The 21980-nt window shown below is 39.1% G+C and overlaps 1 protein-coding gene across 1 annotated transcript in view; it reads left to right on the forward strand.

Moving 5' to 3' along the window:
* LOC145535709 (uncharacterized) overlaps window positions 1-21735 on the forward strand; it is a 120919-nt gene extending 99184 nt beyond the window's left edge. The window contains exon 5 of the mRNA XM_081564079.1: window positions 19703-21735. Within this exon, the coding sequence (XP_081420205.1) occupies window positions 19703-19823 (121 nt within the window). The 3' untranslated portion in view covers window positions 19824-21735. The remainder of the gene's footprint in view (window positions 1-19702) is intronic.
* Window positions 21736-21980: the final 245 nt, after the last annotated feature.

A 21980-nucleotide genomic window follows, 5' to 3' on the forward strand; every position in this document is an offset into this window, starting at 1 on the left:
CAACTCTTTGTGACCCTATAGAGTGTAGCCTGCCAGGTTTCTCTGTCCATGGGATTCTCCAGGCAAGAATACTGGAGTGGGTTGCCATTTCCTTCTCCAGGGGATCTTCCTGACCCAAGGACCAAACTTGCATCTCCTGCACTGACAGGTAGATTCTTTACCACTGAGCCACCTGGGAAGCCCAAGCTAGTATGTACATTATACTAACTATCTACCTTCTCTCTTTCAATAGTTATGATAGCTCTTCTAGAAAAATGTTCTTCCCATGACCACAGTTGAGATTAAGAGCCAGGGAAGTTAGGCAATAGCCCAGTGTCACACAGCTAGGGTAAGGGAGAATCTGAAGTCTAACTCAAGATTTTTAGATGCTAAGGCCCACATGGAGTGCACTGTCCCTAACTTTATTACAGTAAGTCCCCTACAGACGAATGAGTTCTGTTCCGAGAGCATGCTCATAAGTCCAGTTTGTTCGTAAATCCAACAAAGTTAGCCTAAATACTCAACTAACACAATCAGCTATACAGTACTGTACTATAGTGGGTTTATAATACTTTTCACACAAATAATATGTACATAAAAAACAAACACAAAAAATAAACATTTTTAATCTTATAGTACAGTGCCTTGAAAAGTACAATAGTAGTACAACAGCTGGCATACAGGGGCTGGCATCAAGTGAAGATTTACTGACTGGAGGAGGGAATTCTTTCCCTTTTTTCTCACTGATCCAGGCTTCCTTGGTTTTCAGGTCATCTCCTCTTTACATTTTCAGCAGCTCCTCATCCCACAGGTACTCCCCAGATCCTGTGGCCCACTGTCGATTCATTCAACACTGAGGCCTGCTGGAACAGAGGAAAAATGGATATTTTAAAGTCTTTCTGATAACATAAAATAGTTGTTATCTACACCTTCCTGAGAAGTATTAAGAAGTGAGCATCTGAGGACGGCTCTTTGTGATCTAGTTTCTTGGAGTGAGAATGCAGATAAGAGTTCTGAGGGAGAGATGGAAATTGTCTTCCTTGTGTAAAGGACTAGGGGAGGAGATAGAGTCTAGAAGATCTAGAGGCTGCTATGGAGGGAGGGAGTAGGGACAGTGAGTTGCTGATCTGCAGGAAATATAGGAGATAAGGAAGGGCACAAGACTCAGCTCATGGTGGGCACACAGTAAATGTTCATAGATTTTAACTGGAAAGAGATGTGGTAAATTGTGGGGAACCATATAATCAGGAAATTGCCTTCTAAACTGAAGCTGTGCCTTTGGGTTAACAAAAACCTTTCTTGGTGAGGGTGGGACGTTCTGGGAGAATAGCATTGAAACATGTATATTATCATATGTGAAACAGAACACCATTCCATGTTCAATGCATGAGACAAATGCTCAGGACTGGGGCAGTGGGATGACCCAGAGGGATGGGAGGGGGAGGGAGGTGTGGGGGGGGTTCAGGATGGGGAACACATGTAAACCCATGGCTGATTCATGTCAATGTATGGCAAAAACCACTACAATATTGTAAAGTAATTGGCCCCCAACTAAAATTTAAAAAAAAAGGAAAAAAAAAAAGAAAAAAAAATCTTTCTTCTGTTTTTAGAAACTTAGTAGCCAGATCAAGGAAACTTGAAGCAGCAGTGATTTGAGATGAGATAAGCTAAGAGTCAGACAACTGAGCGACTTCACTTTCACTTTTCCCTTTCATGCACTGGAGAAGGAAACGGCAACCCACTCCAGTATTCTTGCCTGGAGAATCCCAGGGATGGCGGAGCCTGGTGGGCTGCTGTCTATGGGGTCGCACAGAGTCGGACACGACTGAAGCGACTTAGCAGCAGTAACAAGCTTCAAAGAATAATGAATCTGAGCTCGTAGCTAAAGCCAAGGGATATAATATGCAGTAAGAGAAAGAGAATTGGGAATTCTGTTGTTTATTGGTACCCTTCCTCCACCATGTCAAATAATTTATGTATATTACTCCATGAAGTCTTCAGAACCAATCTGTAAGGCAGGTGTTCCCCCCACATGACAGATGAAGAAATAGGCTCAGAGTGATTGAATGTCTTGTTAAAGGTCACAGACATTGAAAACGTCAGAGCCTTGGGGTGTTACCTCTAGCTGTTTGTGACCCAAAGAAAAAGTTGATGAGAGCTCCTGGGTTCTAGAGTAGGAATGTGGGTTTGATAAAGGTTCTCTATTTCACTGGCAGAGAGCAGTCTGATTCCCTGGATCAGGCTCCAGAATAACCACAGGACTGACCCAGGATGTGTCTGGATTCCTTAGACTCACATAATTCTTAGGCTGTAGTTTTTGTTTTCAATTTTTATAGTTATAATGAACGCTGCAATAAATTCCTTCATCACAAAGGTTTTATTAAAACCCCTTTGCCAGCGAAACATCTAATATAATTCAGTTTATGTGTCAGTTTATATGTGTGTGTGTGTGTCTCCTTATGTGTATACATTCTAGTTATTCTATTTGAACATATCTGGATACATCAGAGATGCTTAATGAATACTTACACATTTATTTATTTAAAAAATAAAATTTATTTCCAAATCCTTAAGTGAATAAATGACATAGAAAATAAGAAAAATTTCAAAAATGAGGAAAAATTCTTAATTCTTTGCTGCTTTAGGCAGCCTCCAGTATACAACATTGTAATTAAAATGTAGGCCATAAAGTTATATTTCTGGAATTATGGCAGAGACCAGGTCCTATTGAAAAGAACTCAAAATGCTATGGTAAATAACACTGTGACTTATTTTGGAATATTTTGTCTGAAATTATTAATTGTCCTTATAAGAAAATAAGAATTGATATTTATTTTATTCTGATTCAATGGTCATTTAGATGGCCCCAAGTCATTCTAATATTTTGTGGAAAGGGGCACTTCGTTGGCTTTTCCTAGACCAACTCAGGAAGGAGGAGATTAGCAAGGTCCCTGGTGGCTCAGATGGTAAAGAATCTGCCTGCAGTGTGGGAGACCCAGCTTCGATCCCTGGGTCGGGAAGACCCCCTGGAGAAGGGAATGGCAACTTACTCCAGTATTCTTGCCTGGAGAATTCCAGGAACCAAGACTACATATAGTCCATGGGGTTGCAAAGAGTCAGACACAACTGAGCAACTAACACTTTCACATACTGTTAATATGCATATTAAAGAAAGTGGTTCTGACAGATATTTGGCAAATGAGTGCTTCAAGTGCTCCTCATCTATAGTATAGTCTCTTCCTGATGGTTTTAGCATGTTACATGCACTGAATGCACAAAGTCTTTTATCAAACTTTTTCATGGTAGATTTTTTCTGGAGAAAGTTGAAAAATGGCCATTTATAGGATGTTAACTATATTCGGGAACTGGCTTAATTTACTGCCAAATCCAAGGGAATACAAACTGTTAAATCCACATAACGACATAGATAATACAATTAATTACTGATTTGAAATATTAGGAAAGTGAAGCTCAGAGAGGATAAGCAATTTACCTGAGATCATATAGTTAATAGCTGAAAAAACTAAAGTTGGAACTTAACTTGGTCAGTGATATGCTGGTAAATGTTTAAAAACCAGCAAGCAAAGGAGAGGCCTGGGAGTATATGTTTTATAGTTTTCTGGTTTCTGTGGTGGAAATAGTCCACCAAAATAGCCAATTTCAAGGGAGAGATGCATACAATCAGCTCTCAAGAGCCAGTGTGAGCCAGCTCTGTCATACCACTACAATGTGGCAGGCCATTAAACAGTCAGCGTCATAATTTCCTCACTGTAAACTGAGAATGATAATCATTGCACTGAAAGAATGCTCCGAAGGCCTACTGGGATAACAATGGGAGAGTGCCTAACACTGGGGTTGGCAGGTGCTCAAAGAAAATTTTTTAGAGTAATAATAATGACAAAAATAACTGATTTCTGTGTAACAATAAAACAAGACCATTACCATTTTCCTCAACTCCTGAATTGAATCTACTCTTTACGAGCAATAACTAACATATTTATGAGAATATTCCTGTATGGGCCTTTCCCTAGAGACAAATTTAAAAATTAACATTTGAACAATAATTTATAACATGTAGCACAGAAAACCATAGACTGACCAGGTTCTGAGTGGCATGCCTTAACTAGTAGTTATCTGACCTTTCTGAGTCATAGCTCCTTATTTAAACAGCCATCATATGAGTTACACTTCAAGTCTGGTAGGATAGTGACCTAATTTGGTGGCACATCTGGCACAGAATCTGGTACATAGTGCAAACACTGTATATGGTACCTGCAGACTGACATAGTTTTTCACACTCTGAAGCTTTTTTTGATATAGTTCTTTTCACTCTGAAAGTAGGGAGGATGTTTTTCTTTCCCCCAGGGACACCAAACAAGACTAGGAGAAAAGAGTGTATTTCCCAGGGTCATCAGGCAGCTTCAGAAATCTCACAGAGTCCTGAAATTGAAAAAGAAAAGAAAGAAAAGCTCACACAAGTATCCTTATCCTTTTGGTCCCAGAATGTAAGGTCAGTAAGTAAAGTGGCTTGCATTCCCTGTTCATTTGTAAAAGCTTTTAAATGTCTCTCTGTACAATCAACCTATTCTGGAGTGATGCCTTTTTAGCAGGCACTAATGGTAGAGAGGTTATGACCACAGGCTTTGATTTAGGCATTATTTTTTTGGAATCTGTCTGGAGGAAAGCAGCTCATCCCTTTTTATTTCAGGCTGTGTATTTCAGGACCATTTTTTCCCAATAGGTAGCTGTGTTTTAGTCTTCCAAATTACAGCAATGTTCTGTAGGAGATGGTATTGAAACCATTCACCTCAGATTAGGACTTGAACCCATATTCTAGGACCCAGCAAAAACCCTGCTTGGGACTCAGAACACAATCTTTTAATTAGAATCACTCACCTAGCGTCTGGACTTACTGAGGTTCATGTTCTTTGTGTTTCAGTGCAGAAGGAATTCAGCGAGAGGCAAGAAATAGATTTTTTAATATAGGATGCTTTTAAGAGAAGCAAGCAGGCAGGTGAGAGCTCTGCCCAGAGGATTAAGTGGGCTATAGGTTTATAAGGAAAGGGGAAGGGGAAAATATCACCTTCTTCGAGTAGACATGAAGCTTACATCACTAATTCCTCATTTGTCATACCAGGCAGGAGAGTGTCTGATCCTATGAGGTCAGACTGGGATTATCATATCAGTGGAAGGGTAGTGACATTTTTCTTTCATTAATAGCCTTGGGAATATCTCATGCTTTTATTTATGGCTTTATAGTTAAGCAAGCCTGCTTCCTTCCACAACATTCCCATAGCTTTCTTGAGCCATCATTAATTTACAGTTCAGTTCAGATCAGTCACTCAGTCGTGTCTGACTCTTTGTGACCCCATGAACCACAGCACGCCAGGCCTCCCTGTCCATCACAAACTCCCGGAGTCCACCCAAACCCATGTCCACTGAGTCGGTGATGCCATCCAATGATCTCATCCTCTGTTGTCCCCTTCTCCTCCCGCCCTCAATCTTTCCCAGCATCAGGGTCTTTTCAAATGACTCAGCTCTTCACATCAGGTGGCCATAGTATTGGAGTTTCAGCTTCAACATCAGTCCTTCCAATGAACACCCAGGACTGATCTCCTTTAGGATGGACTGGTTGGATCTCCTTGCAGTCCAAGGGACCCTCAAAGAATCTTCTCCAACACCACAGTTCAAAAGCATCAATTCTTCGGTGCTCAGCTTTCTTTATAGTCCAACTCTCATATCCATACATGACTACTGGAGAAACCATAGTCTTGACTAGACAGACCTTTGTTGGTAAAGTACTGTTTCTGCTTTTTAATATGCTGTCTAGGTTGGACATAGCTTTCCTTCCAAGGAGTAAGCGTCTTTTAATTTCATGGCTGCAATCACCATCTGCAGTGATTTTGGAGCCCTCCAAAATAAAGTCAGCCACTGTTTCCACTGTTTCCCCATCTATTTGCCATGAAGTGACGGGACCAGATGCCATGATCTTAGTTTTCTGAATGTTGAGCTTTAAGCCAACTTTTTCACTCTCCTCTTTCACTTTCATCAAGAGGCTCTTTAGTTCTTCACTTTCTGCCATAAGGGTGGTGTCATCTGCATATCTGAGGTTATTGATATTTCTCCCGGCAATCTTGATTCCAGCTTGTGCTTCTTCCAGCCCAGCGTTTCTCATGATGTACTCTGCATATAAGTTAAATAAGCAGGATGACAATATACAGCCTTGACGTACTCCTTTCCCTATTTGGAACCAGTCTGTTGTTCCACATCCAGTTCTAATTGTTGCTTCCTGACCTGCACACAGGTTTCTCAAGAGGCAGGTCAGGTAGTCTGGTATTCCCATCTCTTTCAGAATTTTCCACAGTTTATTGAGATCCATACAGTCAAAGGCTTTGGCATAGTCAAAGCAGAAATAGATGTTTTTCTGGAACTCTCTTGCTTTTTCGATGATCCAGCAGATGTTGGCAATTTGATGTCTGGTTCTTCTGCCTTTTCTAAAACCAGCTTGAACATCTGGAAGTTTGTGGTTCACTTATTGCTGAAGCCTGGCTTGGAGAATTTTGAGCATTATTTTTCTAGTGTGTGAGATGAGTGCAATTGTGCCATAGTTTGAGCATTCTTTGGCATTGCCTTTCTTTGGGATTGGAATGAAAACTGACCTTTTCCAGTCCTGTGGCCACTGCTGAGTTTTCCAAATTTGTTGGCATATTGAGTGCAGCACTTTCACAGCATCATCTTTCAGGATTTGAAATAGCTGAACTGGAATTCCATCACCTTCACTGGCTTTGTTCATAGTGATGCTTTCTAAGGCCCACTTGACTTCACATTCCAGGATGTCTGGCTCTAGGAGTGATCACACCATCGTGATTATCTTGGTCATGAAGATCTTTTTTGTATAGTTCTTCTGTGTATTGTTGCCACCTCTTCTTAATATCTTCTGCTTCTGTTAGGTCCATACTATTTCTGTCCTTTATCGAGCCCATCTTTGCATGAAATATTCCCTTGGTACCTCTAATTTTCTTGATCTCCCAAAGTTTCCTAGGTTTCCCTCTCTATCTATATTACCCTGCTGGGGCTTCTACAACTACCTGTATAACTATCCTATTCTATCCCTATCAGTATCAATTAGATGTTTAGTTTATGAGCTTCTCTTTTGCTTTAATCTGATAGTTTTCAATATCAACCTACATCTCAGAAGGAATCACCCTCAACTTAAAACTTTTTTTTCTGTTTTTGTAATTATCAAGATGCCTTTTTAAAAATTCCAGCCATGTGACAGAAACTATGGATCTGTGATGTAATATCTAAAATTTAGCCTCAATATTATGTATTGCCTTGACATGTGGTGAAATTAGGAGGGCCTTGAATGACTGAACCATCTGTTCCCCTCCCCAGTTATCCCATGGATATGATCCCTTAGCCAAACAGCCTTCCTTATCAGAATGATACAGTTCCTGCTTATCCCTGAATAGCACGTTTCACTTCCATGAATGCCTGTAGAATTATTCAAACAAGCCAATCAAATCCTCTCATGGGAAATAGGCACTCTACCCTCTTATTACTACAAAACTTGCTTCACACAGCACTAGTTGTCTACTCTGTTCCTGGGTGCAAGCCCCATGTGAGCCTGCATGGCATGAGGTGTCCTCCTCCCCCAGGTTGTGAATATAGGCAACTGATAAACTACTGTTGATCTCATCTGGTCAGCGTTGGGTGTCATGCATTTGGCCATCTCCATAACCAAAGCACAAGATTCTCTCTCTCTCGGCAAGGTAGTGAATAGGAGGCAGTCTTACTGCTAAATATCACAAAAACCCTGTGACATGGCTGTTTTTTACTACAATTTTACTGATGTCAAGAAATTAAGATTCGGAAAAGAAAGATAACTTTCCCCAAGTCACACAGCTAGGAAGGTGCCACACTAAGGTTTAACTCAGTCCTTTCATACTTCAAAACCTGTGCTCATGTTAGCTAATATATCTCAAATGTCCAAAAAATTGAGAAAAAAAATCTGCTTATTTTAAATATCCAATGTAATAAACTTATTTTAAAGAGTCCATATTAAAACAAGGAAACATAACCTAGATACTAGGTGCATTCACTGTAGGGTAAGCTCTTGTCAAAATGAAACCATATTTGCATGTAACTATATTTCCCAAAACACTGTAAAAGAGATATTGTGTTTTCCTTGCAATGAACACTCATTCCCAGTCATTTCTTTTTTTTTTTTCCTCCCATGAATCTCAGTGGCTGGAGACCTAGAAAATGTATTTTTTCCCCTAGACTTCGACCTCCTTGTTAGCAGGAATGTCAATGTTTTTATATATTCAGCTAAAAAGATGACCTCATGTGAGGTTTGGAAGGTGCAAGGGAAGCAAAAGCCATTTTTTTCCCAGCTATCATGGCTTATATGTTGGTTTTGGTAAATACGGGTTTTGCAGGGGTTTCTATTTTCTCTTACCAGTCATCTGCCTCAGAGATGCAAAGGATTCATGGAGTTTGCTACAATTTTCTGATCTCTGAAAGATAACAAAAACTTCTGTTTTTTCATTTCTGGCAAAGAACCTAAAAACTAGAGATGACCTCTCTATCAACCTCACTCACCTAATTCCACATATTAAATCTCATCCACTGATAGCTTAATTCTTTTCCCTATGTCCACTGCATCTTCAGAATTTATATCTGTCTAAGCCCCATATTGCATGATCACTCCCCAAACTAGGTCTTCAACAAGTGATCCTTCTCAGAATCTTTACTTCTTATAGGAGGCACCTGGAAACATAGTTCTTACTCACTTTCACAAAAGTTGAAAACAAATTTCCCTGACACAACATAACTAAAACACTGATATAGGTCAGGTTGAAAACTGGTTTAATTTAACCAGACAGTTGCAGAAGATTCTGAGAAGTCTCTAGAATAAACAGCTGATAGAAACTCTTAAGGGGAAATTAGATCGCAAACTTTGGGTTATTTCTTAGTAAGGGAAGAGAAGGGAATCAAGGCTAATGTTGGGACAATAATCAAGTTGGGGACTGGCAGTGCAACTCTTGAGCACATAAGCAAAAAATGGTATTGAGTACTTTATCTGAGCCTAGAGTTGATTATAATATTTACTTATTACCCTATAAACTCTGTAGAGTCTGTAACAATAGCCCCTTATTTATTCCTATGCAATATTGCTCTTTACAGCATCGGACCTTGCTTCTATCACCAGTCACATCCACAACTGGGTGTTGTTTTTGCTTTGGCTCCATCCCTTCATTCTTTCTGGAGTTATTTCTCCACTGATCTCCAGTAGCATATTGGGCACCTACCAACCTGGGGAGTTCATCTTTCAGTGTCCTATCTTTTTGCCTTTTCATACTGTTCATGGGGTTCTCAAGGCAAGAATACTGAAGTGGTTTGCCATTCACTTCTCCAGGGGATCACATTCTGTGAGACCTCTCCACCATGACCCGTCCGTCTTGGGTGGCCCTACATGGCATGGCCTAGTTTCATTGAGTTAGACAAGGCTGTGGTCCATGTGATCAGATTGGCTAGCTTTCTATGTTTGTGGTTTCAGTCTGTCTGCCCTCTGATGCCCTCTCTCAGTGTCTACCATCTTACTTGGGTTTCTTTTACCTTGGACGTGGGGTATCTCTTCACGGCTGCTCCAGCAAAGTGCAGCCGCTGCTCTTTACCTTGGAGGAGCAGGCTAAAGGGAAAGTGGGAATCTCTGTGTGATGAGTGTAATGGCTTAATGGTTTCCATCCCACACAAAATATATACTACATCTTGAGATTCCCAAAATACTAGTTCCCTTGGCAACTGGACAGTGTCTGCACAGTGGAGGGCTGCCACTTCTAGAGTGGTGATTGGTGATGACAGGTGATTTATGAGGAAAAATTACTGGAGGAAAAAGCACTGGTCATGAAGTTACAGCAAAGGGACAGATTGGAGAACCTGCTTTTTTTTTTTTATTCTTTCCATGGCAGGCAGGAACTGGAGGCAGACAGGTGGAAGGATTGAAGGTGTTGGGCTTCTCTGTGTAATTGGCAATATATGTTATTTCTATTATAGTATGCTCATGTGGGAATAAATGATTCTTAATTTGAATTTTTATGGATTAAAAATATTTTATAGCATTCACTTGGTAAAGAATTTTGTAAATTTCCAAGGGAATTAAGTGTGTTGATCAATATATTCTTAATTCATTTTTACCTAAGTGATAGCACACTGTACACATTGTTGTGTACCTTGCTCTTTGGAATTAGCACTGTAACCGTAGACAATGAGAATAAAAGCTAAATGTTCATCATTGTGGGCAGTGATTACATGAATTATAACCATGAAATTGGATATCATGGAAACATTAAAAATGATGATGCAGGCATATATTACTTGATATAAAAATACTCATCTTCTAAAGCCTAATAAAAAAGCAGCTTTTGAAATAGATTAATGTGTGTGTGAGTGTGCATGCACATGGATAGTCAAAAGTTTGGAAAGATATATAAATACAGTCATGGCTGACTGTGGATGTCTCTAAATGATGGCATTATAGATGCTATATTTTGCCATTTTATGTGTATTTTGTTGTTTATGTTTGCTACCATGTGAACAAATTGCACATTTGATTGTTTTATTGCTGATTATAGGTTTTTCACAGAATTAAAACATCAGCAAATAACCAAAGATATGTGTTAAATTTCACATCCCACTCCAGGTCCCTAGTGCCCCCCACCCCCAGTTCTCATTCCTGCATTAGGGTATTTGAGATTTAAAACATCAAAATATAAGAGGAGTCTCATGATATGATATGCATGTGAGGAGGAATGGCTTCTCTGTAAGCCAACAATCTCAGTGTACTAATATCAGAGCTAGGAGAAAAATCTGATCCGTGTTCCAGCCAAGCTCTCTCTGACTTTCAGGGCCTCAGATATGCTGTCTGGAAAACTTGCCTCCTCCCAAACCTGCCTGTCTGTCTTTCACTGTTTCTTTAGGTCTCAGCTTATAAATCTCTTTAGGAGGCAACTCTACACTTGGAGGAATTTCCATCCCATGTGGTGTCACAGTATCCTGAATGTCTTGTATGTGAGAGAGCATTTATACTCTGTGACATAGTTTCTTCTTTGTTTTCTGTCTCTTTTAGCAGAAATCATGAACCCTATTTACCTTGCTCATTTCTGCATCCTAGAATCTAATGTTGTACCTGGCAAGCAGGTTTAGGAATCTCAAAAACCAATAGTAAAACTTTGTACCAATCATTTCCTCATCATTCAACACAGATTAGAGCTGTTTGAAAGGACACAAAAGCAAGAGTTGAATTTTTAGTGATGGAAGATGATAGAAGCTCATTACTAATATCCCAAATGGACCAAGATCTTATTCAGGCCTGTAAGAACGAAATTGGAAATAGAGTTTGGGATTTCTGGAAAGGGTTTTCTGGCTCCTCAGAAAAGACACCCAGGAAAGAGGAGCCTTCTTTTCCTGCTGAATGTGCCTAGACTTGATGCCTGGACCTCTTATTACAGAGGAAGGCATCCTGACTGAAGTATGTTTTAATATAAGAAGACTCAGTTCTTGGACCCTCTGAAGACAGACATTAGCTTTCTGCCAGCTCCAGGGAATCTTTCCAGACTTGCTGAAAAGGAGCCAACCCAAACTCTGGCTTCCCAAGGAACTGATCCAGGATTGTACAATTCTCTCCAATGTCCACTGGAGGTTGCTACACCACTGCTGCTATCATCTGCCATTTTGCAGTGAGAGTAAATGTGAAACATTTACACCCAATTTTTTTTCTTTTTTCTTTTTAATTGAAGGATAATTGCTTTACACTATTGTGTTGGTTTCTACCAAACATCAACATGAATCAGCCGTAGGTATACCTATGTCCCCTCCCTCTTGAACCTCCCTCCCCTACCCACCCCTCTAAGGTTGTTAGAGAGCCCCTCTTTGAGTTCCCTGAATCATTCAGTGAATTCCCACTGGCTATCTGTTTTACATGTGGTAAGGTATGTTTCCATGTTACTTTCTCCATACATCCCACCCTCTCCTTCCTCCCTGCCCCTCCCCCTCCGTGTCTGTAAGTCTGTTCGCTGTGTCTGTCTCCATTGCTACCCTGCAAATAACTTCATCAGTACCATCTTTCTAGATTCCATATAGTATAAAATTTTTGTTTTTCTCTTTCTGACTTACTTCACTCTGTATAATAGGCTCTAGGTTCATCCACCTCATTAGAACTGACTCAAATGCATTCCTTTTTGTGACTGAGTAATATTCCATTGTATATATGTAATACAGCTTCTTTATCCATTCATCTCTCAATGGACATCTAGGTTTCTTCCATACCTAGCTATTGTAAATAGTGCTGTAATGAAAATTGGGATACATTTGTCTTTTTCAGTTTTGGTTTCATCTGGGTATATGCCTAGGAGTGGGATTGCTGGGTCATATGGTGGTTTTATTCCTAATTTTTAAGGAATCTCCATACTGTCTTCCTTAGTGGCTATATCAATTTACATTCCCCTCAACAGTGCAAGAGGGTTCCCTTTTCTTCAAATCCTCTCTGGCATTTATTGTTTGTAGACTTTTTGATGATGGCCATTCTGACTGGTGTGAAGTGGTATATCATTGTAGTTTTGATTTGCATTTCTCTAATAATGAGCACTGTTGAGTGTCTTTTCATGTGTTTGTTAGCCATCTGTGTATCTTCTTTGGAGAAATGTCTGTTTAGGTCTTTTTCCCACTGTTTGGGTTGTTTGTTTTTCTGATATTGAGTTGTATGAGCTGCTTGTATGTTTTGGAAATTAATTCTTAGTCAGTTGTTTCCTTTGCTATTATTTTCTCCCATTCTGAGGGTTGTCTTTTCACCTTGTTTATAATTTCCTTTGCTGTGCAAAAGCTTTTAAGTTTAATTAGGTCCCAGTTGTTTATTGTTGTTGTTTTTATTTCCATTACTCTAGGAGATGGGTCATAGAGGATCTTGCTGTGATTTACATCATAGAGTGTTCTGCCTATGTTTTCCTCTACGAGTTTTATAGTTCCCGGTCTTACATTTAGGTCTTTAATCAATTTGGAGTTTATCTTTGTGTGTGGTGTTAGGAAGTGTTTTAATTTCATTCACTTACATGTAGCTGTCCAGTTTTCCCAGCAGCACTTATTGAAGAGGCTGTCTTTGCCCCATTGTATATTCTTTCCTCCTTTGTCAAAAATAAGGTACCCATAAGTGCGTGGGTTTATCTCTGGACTTTCTATCTTGTTCCATTGGTCTATATTTCTGTTTTTGTGCCAGTACCATACTATCTTGATAACAGCCGCTTTGTAGTATAGTCTGAAGTCAGAAAGGTTGATTCCTCCAGCTCCATTCTTCTTTGTCAAGATTGCTTTGGCTATTTTGGGTCTTTTGTGTTTCCATATGAATTGTGAAATTTTTTGTTCTATATCTGTGAAAAATGACATTGATAATTTGATAAAGATTGCATTGAATGTGTAAATTGCATTTGACAGTATATTCATTTTCACAATATTGATTCTTCCAACCCAAGAACATGGAATATCTCTCCATCTGTTTATGTCATCTTTGATTTCTTTCTTATAGTGTTCTGTATACAGCTCTCTTGTTTCCTTAGGTAGTTTATTCCTAGATATTTTATTCTTTTTGTTGCAATGATGAATGGGATGGATTCCTTAATTTCTCTTTCTGATTTTTCAGTGTTAGTATATAGGAATGCAAGTGATTTCGTGATTTCTGTGTATTGATTTCATATCCTGTGACTTTACTAAATTCGCTGTTTAGCTCTAGTAATTTTTTGATGGTATCTTTAGGGTTTTCTATGTATAGTATCCGGAGATGTATAGTATCATATCATCTGCAAAGAATGAGAGTTTTACCTCTTCCTTTACAGTCTGGATTCCTTTTATCTCTTTTTCTTCTGATTGCCATAGCTAGGACTTCCAATGCTATGTTGAATAATAGTGGTGAAAATGGGCACCCTTGTCTTTTTCCTGATCTTAGAGGGAATGCTTTCAGTTTTTTAACATTGAGAATAATTGCTCTGGATAATATTTACAGCCTATTATTTATTGTAAGTCTTCATAGCAAAGAGCACATAAATGAAAAATAGGTCCAGGATATAGTGTGGACAAAAAGATAAGAGAGAAATGGTAATGATCCTGCCCTGAAGACTCTTGGGGTCATTCATTGCATGCTTCCTTCCACACTCATGTGTGGCTGAGGCACAGTGTGAATGCTCTTCCTGGAATGGCATATAGTATTCAGCAACTCTAGGGAAAGGATGCCATAATCCAGGACCAAGGGATTATTTCATTGTGAAATGCAAAATAGCTCATTCTAGACAAGATTGTTAACTGTTTGCTCACCTCTTCCACCACATTCATGTGTAACTTTTCAATCCAGGCCTGTCTAACTTGCAAAGCTCTTTCTCTCCTGAAAATAAGAGGTCTGAAAAGTGTGGAACAAAGAAAACTGGTGTCAGTCAGAATAATTTTAGTGCTACTTGGACATTAAAAATTTAATAGTACAGCTTCCCTGGTGGTCCAGTGGTTAAGATTCTGTGCTTCCACTGCAGATGGGGCAGGTGAGGTGTGGCCAGAAATTTTAATAGTAACATATGTGTTTTATTTGGCAGTAAACATATAGCATACCACAGCTACTTCAAGGCCTTTGTGGGATGATAGGGAGTACATTGACATTGCACATGCCATGGAATGTCATCATGAATTTTTCTCTAAATATCTTCTCCCTTCTTCCCATATTTCTTCCTTTTTGACAATTGCCCAATTTCTCTCCCTGCTGCCAATCCTCCATCCCTTATCACACTTCTTGATTCTCCAAGAATAGAAGCTGTCTCTCCTTCCTTCCCTTCTATCATCTATTTTTCCAGAAGCCAACTCTAAGCTTCTGGTTTGCATTCTTTCTACCAGAAACCATTTCTACACTAAAGGTCTCTCCTTAGGATACAGTTTTTGGATGACAGCAGGACAGCTGTAAACAGAAATGACTTTTCCCTTTCAGAAAGTATTCAAATAAATTACCCTGTCCCCAAAAGACAGAAAACATAACTACATTTCAGGAAGGAAAATGTACGAATGTGAGAGCTGGACCATAAAGAAGGCTGAGCACCAAAGGATTGATGCTTTCTAACTGTGGTGCTGGAGAAGACTCTTGAGAGTCCCTTGGATGGCAAGGAGATCAAACCAGTCAATCCTAAGGGATATCAACCCTGAATCTTCATTAGAAGTACGGATATTGAAGCTGAAGCTCCAATACTTTGGTCACCTGACATGAAGAAGAGCCAACTCATTGGAAAAGACCCTGATGCTGCAAAAGATAGAAGGCAGAAGAAGGGGACAATAGAGGATGAGATGGTCGGATGGCATCACCGATTCAATGGACATGAGTTTGAGCACACTCTGGGAGATTGTGAAGGACAGGGAAGCTTGGCGTGCTGCAGTTCATGGGATCATGGAGTCAGACACGACTTAACGACCGAAAACCTCGTGGCTCAGTCAGTAAAGAATCCACTTGCTATGCAGGAGACTAAGAGATCTGGGTTTGATCCCTGGGTCGGGAAGGTCCCCTGGAGAAGGAAATGGCAATCCACTCCAGTATTCTTGCATGGAAAATTCTACGGACAGAGGAGCCTGGTGGGCTACAGTCTGTGGGGTCACAAGAGTTGGACACAACTGAGTGACTAAACCACCACCAACAACAACAATCCATATATATTAGGCATTTTTACTGATCTTCATTTTATGGTCAGATATGAGAATGGGAAGTAATTAAGTGCAATGTGATCCATGCACACAGGATAAACAGAAATCCCTCAATCAGGTAAAACATTGATCTAACACTCTGATGGTCGTATTAGCCCCAGGAAACTCAAGGTCTAGCAGCACAATAATTTGGTAAGGGGTTTGCCATGTGAGTCAGGATTAACCATAATAAGGATGAGAGGTTTATTTTTTGAGAGATAACTATGTTCCAGCATCTGTTTTAATCCTTGGAACAGCATTATGTGTTATGTACTGTTATTTTACTCCATTTTCAGGTTAAAAAAAAAAAAAACCCCTGAAACTCAGAGGTTACTGAACTTGCCCAGAAATGGTCAGTGAAGAAATTAGGTCAAGATTCAAATCTGGGCATCTGATTTCAGCACTTAACACATACCAGGAACTACTTTTCTAAGTGCTTCACATCTATTATCTGACCTAGTCCTCACAGTTACATAGTTCTTTATTAAAAAGTATAGAATGGCTATCATTATTTATTTTACAAATAATAAATCCTAGAGAGGATGTAGAGAAAAGAGAACCCTCTTACACTGCTGGTGGAAATGTAGATTGGTTCAGCCACTATGAAAAACAGTGTGGCAGTTCCTCAAAAAATGAAAAATAGAACTACCACATGATCCAGCAATCCTACTCCTGGGCATATATCCAGAAAATACTAACACTCTAATTTGAAAAGATTCATGCATCCCAAATAGCAGCACTATGTACATACAACAGCCAAGACATGGAAGCAACTGAAATGTCTATTAACAGATGAATAGATAAGGAAGGCGTAGTACACACACATACACGCATGCGTGTGCATGCATGCACAATGGAATATTACTCAGCCATAAAAAAGAGTGAAATAATGCCATGTGCAGCAACATGGATGGACCTAGAGATTATCATACTAAGTGAACTAAATCAGATGGAGAAAGACAAATATCATTACTTATATGCAGAATCTAAAAAATAATACAAATCAATCTATTTACAAAACAGAAACAAGACTCACTGACATAGAAAACAAATGTATGGTTACCAAAGAAGAAAGGGATTAGGAGAGGTATAATTTATGATTATGAGATTAACTACTGTACATAAAGTAGATAAGCCATAAATATTGTCTGTAACACAGAAAAATGTCCAATATCTTCTGATAACCTATAATGGAAAATAACCTAAATATGTATATTTATATTGGGTTGGCCAAAAATTTCCTTTGGTTTTTAAAGTAAAAAATACATTTGCACCAAGAACTGTATTGAACAATGTGTTCACCATTTTGTTCCACTACCTTCTGCGATTTTTCAGGCAGATTTATAATTCTGTCTTCCTAAAACTTTTCATCTTTTTGAGCAACAAAGTGTTCCAGGTGCCTTTTACATACAGTATTTCAGGGAATTGAAATTTTTTCCATTAAGGGAATTTTGTAAAGACTGAAATAAGTGGACATCTGAAGCTGCAATGTCTGGTGAACATGGCAGATGAATCAGAACTTCCCAGCCAAGCTGTAACAGTTTTTGCCTGGTCATCAAAGAAACATGTGGTTTTGCATTAATCTGATGGAAGATTATGTTTTCTGTTGACTAATTCTGGACAGTTTTCACTGGGTGCTGCTTTTAGGTGGTCTAATTGGTAGCAATACTTGTTGGAATTAATAGTTTGGTTTTCCAGAAGAAGCTCATAATAGAGGATGCCCTTGAAGTCCCACCGTCTACACAACATCATCTTCTTGGGATGAAGACCAGCCTTTGGTGTGATTGGTGGGAGTTCATTTCACTTGGCCTATGATTTCTTTCATTCCACATTATCATGTGGTATGCACTTTTCATCACATGTCACAGTTTGTTTTAAAAACAGAACATTTTGTTACATTTCAGTAGAGAATTTCATGCAGAAATATGGTCAAGAAGGTTTTTGTCGCTTATGTGGAACCCAGATATCAAAGTGATTAACATAACTAAACTGGTATAAATGGTTTTCAAAACTTGATTTGGATATTTTGAGTATGTTGGCTGTCTCACATGGTATAACATTCATTTTTTTCAGTCAATATCTTGATTTAATTGCTATCAACTTCAACTGGTCTTCCCAACTATGGAGCATCATCCAGTGAGAAATCTCCAGCAGAAAACTTTGCAAGCCACCTTTGATGCATTCAATCAATCAAAGCATTTTGTCCATACACTGCACAAATCTTTTTTTTTTTGGCCTTTCAGTTGTATTTTTTACCTTTCTTGAAATAATAAACCATAATAGGCCAAAAATGTAGCTGTTTTCTTCTGTCTTCGATATTAAAATGGCTAAACATCAAATTCACCAATTTTGAATAAGTTTTTTTTAAATGCACACAGATATTATAGCTGTCACAGTATAATCTTAACAAAATTGTTTTGAGTGAAATTAAAGACAACTGAGCATTACTAGAGCCATTTTATAGAAAAAACTGAATTAAATTTTTGGCAAACCCCATATAAACCTGAATTTTATATATATATATATAATTTACATGTATATAAATCAGTTTTCTGTATCCCTGAAACTAACAATATTGTAAATCAACTATACCTCAATTTTTAAAAGTACCTCACTGAAAAAGAAAGAAGGATCTGCGTACAATTTTTTTTCTAATGCAGAAATATTGACATTTCTGAAGTAATAACAAACATCCAACCTACTTTTAGCTTCTCTCTCTATCTCTCTCTCTAACTCTATCATCTCTATCTCTATCTCCTTCTCTTCCTCTCTATCTCCTATGCAAATCCTGGCAATAGAATGTTACTGAGAGCTCCTTCACCATCCTTTTGCTGTAAGGTAAAGGACTGCCCCTGCAAAGACAAGGGTTAAAACCATAGAGAACAGAACACCAAGGATAGTACGTTTTTTTTTTTTTTTTTTGCATTGGTCCAGTACACCCAAAGATGATGTTGCCTGCCTGGAGTAAGAGGGTCAAGACCAGTGGTATGCTGTAGGCATCTCATACCAACTCAGAACAGATGATTAAAAAATTGTTTGAACTTACAAAAAATTAATTATATACATAGGTGAAAATACTCAAAACATATTGCTTCCTAATTATTTTATTACAGTTTACTATTCTCTATGGTCTTGAAGTTATTTTTTTGTATTTGTATTGTGGAAATGTTATACAATGGTATGCAACTGCATACCTCTTCTTAGGTATGTTGTTGTTACTCAGTCGCTTAAGTCATGTCCAACTCTTTGTGATCCCATGAACTGCAGCACAGCAGGCTCCCCCGTTCTTTACTATATCCTGAAGTTGTCTCAGGTTCATGTCCATTGAGCCAGTGATGCTATCTAACCATCTTGTCCTCTGTCACCCCATTCTCCTCCTGTCCTCAGTCTTTCCCAGCATCAGGATCTTTTCCAATGAGTCAGCTCTTCACATCAGGTGGCCAAAGTATTGGAGCTTTAGCATCAGTTCTTCCAATGAGTATTCAGGGTTGATTTCCTTTAGGATTGACTGGTTTGATCTCCATGGTGTCCAAGGGACTCTCAAGAGTCTTTTCCAGCACCACAATTCAAAAGCATCAGTTCTTTTGTGCTCATTCTTCTAATGCTTCTGATCAAGTTACTAACTTCATAATGAATGAAGTGCAGCAGTGGCCCCATACTCGTGGAATTCATGGGTCTTACCATGTTTCACACCATGATGAAGCAGCTATTTTGATAGAACAGTAGAATGACCTTTCAAAGACTCAGTTACAACTCCAGCTAAGTGGCAATAATTTGGAGAGCTAACGCAAGGTTCTCTAGAGGCTGTATATACTTTGAATTAGACTCTGATATGTGGTACGGTTTCTCCATAGTCAAGATTCATGGATCCAGGAATGAGTGGGTGGGAATGGGAGAGGCAACACACATTGTTATCCCTAGTGACCCACTAAAATTTTGCTTCCTGTTCCTGTGACCTTATGCTCAGCTGGCCTAAATGCCTTACTTCCAAAGAGAAGAATGCTTCCACCAGGAGACACAACAATGATTCCTCTGAACTGGAAGTTAAGATCTACTACTCCACTGCTTTGGTATTTTTGTGCCTCTGAATCAGTAGGTAAAGAAGGGAATTACTGTGCTGACTGGGGTAACTGATCCTGACTACCAAAGGGAACTTGAACCCTTACTCCATAACAGAGGTAAGGAAAAGTACATCTGGAATACAGGTGATATCTTAGTATTTCCACACCCCGTGATTAAGAACAATCACAAAAACCCAATTCAGACAGGATTACTAATGGCCCAGACCCTTCAGGAACAAAAGTTTGGGTCACCAGGTAAAGAACCATGACCAGCTGAGGTGCCTTCCGAAGGCATAGGGAATATGGAATGGGTAGTAGAATGAGGAAGTTACAAATACCAACTACAATCTTGAAACAAGTTACAGAAATGAGGACTGTAATTATCATGAGTATTTTCTCCTTATTATGAATATGTTTGTGTGCATATGTACATAAAATAAGCATGTATCTTTCTTTCCCTTCTTACCGCCTTATCAAATAACATAAGATGTACTGACTTTGTGGTTGTTGTTCAGTCGCTAAGTCATGTCCGAATCTTTGCGACCCCATGGACTGCAGGATGCCAGGCTTCCCTGTCCTTCACCATCTCCCAGAGCTTGCTGAAACTCATGTCTATTGAGTCAGTGATGCCAGCCAACCATCTCATCCTCTACCACCTCTGTCTCCTTTTGCCTTCAATCTTTCCCAACATCAGGGTGTTTTCCAATGAGTCAACTGGTGGCCACAATATTGGAGCTTCAGCTTCAGCATCATTCCTTCCAATGAATATTCGGAGTTGATTTCCTTCAGGATTGACTGCTTTGATCTCCTTACTGTCCAAGTGACTTTCATGAGTTTTCTGACTTTATATGATAGTATTTAAATGTTTTAAATTATACATCATGGAATTTAAGTATGGGTGATCAAGGAGAAGAGTAATCATCACCCAAGGAGTTTGTGTTGTTTACTGAGGAAAGGGTTAGTGCATTTTCAGTTGTATGCAAGATAGGTGTATCATGTTAGGTGGAAGGATGACCTTGTTATTGTATTTATTTGGATATTAAGTATTATTTAAGGAGATACATACAGGTACCAAGTTGACATGGGGTGAACTTGTAATATTTAATTTTATGTGTCAACCTGGAGGGTGTTTTTGGATGAGATTACCATTTGAAAAGACCCTGATGCTGGGAAAGATTGAGGGCAGGAGGAGAAGGGGGCAACAGAGGATGAGACGGTTGGATGGCATCATCCATGGAATGAACATGAACTTGGGAAAACTCTGGGACATGAACTTGGGCAAACTCTGGGACATGAACTTGGGCAAACTCTGGTGAGGGACAGGGAAGCCTGGTGTTCTGCAGTCCATGGGGTCACAAAGAGCTGGACATGACTGAGCGACTGAACAACAACAGCAACCACCATTTAAATCAGTGAACTCTGAGTAAGCAAATTGTCCTCCATAATGTGGGTAAGATTCATCTAATCAGTTGAAAGCCTGAAAAAACAAAACAAACAAACAAAAACAAAAAACAAAAAGCCTCCCAGAGCAAGAGGAAATTCTGCATTATCTTTGAACCTCTTAAGCACCATTGGCTTTCCTGGGTCTCCACCTGCTGACTTCAGGCAGGAACTGCACCGTCAGCTCTCCTGTATTTCCAGCCTACCAGCCCACAGTGTCTTTTTTGAATTTGTCAGCCTCCGTAATCATGTGAGGCCATTATTTATAATAAGTACACACACACACCCTATTGGTTCCGTTTCTCTGGAGAACCCTGCCTAGTATAAATACTTTTCCAGCCCCACATCCTTTCTCCTCTCCTTCAGGGACATCAATTATATGAATATTAGATTTTTGTTATTAATAGACTCCAAGAATTCCTTGATACTCTGCTCATTTCCATTTTTCAGGCATGTAATTTGTGTTCATTAGATTCAATAAAATTTATTGATCTCTCCACAAGCTCACTGATTTTATTTTCTGTCATCTATACACTACTATTGAGCCCATCCAGTGAATTTTTTGTTCTGTTATTGTATTTTTCAGTTCTGTAATTTCTATTTGTCTCTTTCATATACTCGTGCTTTTGTATTTTGGGGCTGGAAAAGACCCTTGAGAGTCCGTTGGACAGAAAGATCCAACCAGTCAATCCTAAAGGAAATCAACCCTGAATATTCATTGGAAGGACTGATGCTGAAGTTGAA

The sequence above is a fragment of the Giraffa tippelskirchi genome, chromosome X (assembly GCF_054371585.1).
Source record: "Giraffa tippelskirchi isolate mGirTip1 chromosome X, T2T-mGirTip1v1.2.pri, whole genome shotgun sequence".
NCBI lineage: Eukaryota > Metazoa > Chordata > Mammalia > Artiodactyla > Giraffidae > Giraffa > Giraffa tippelskirchi.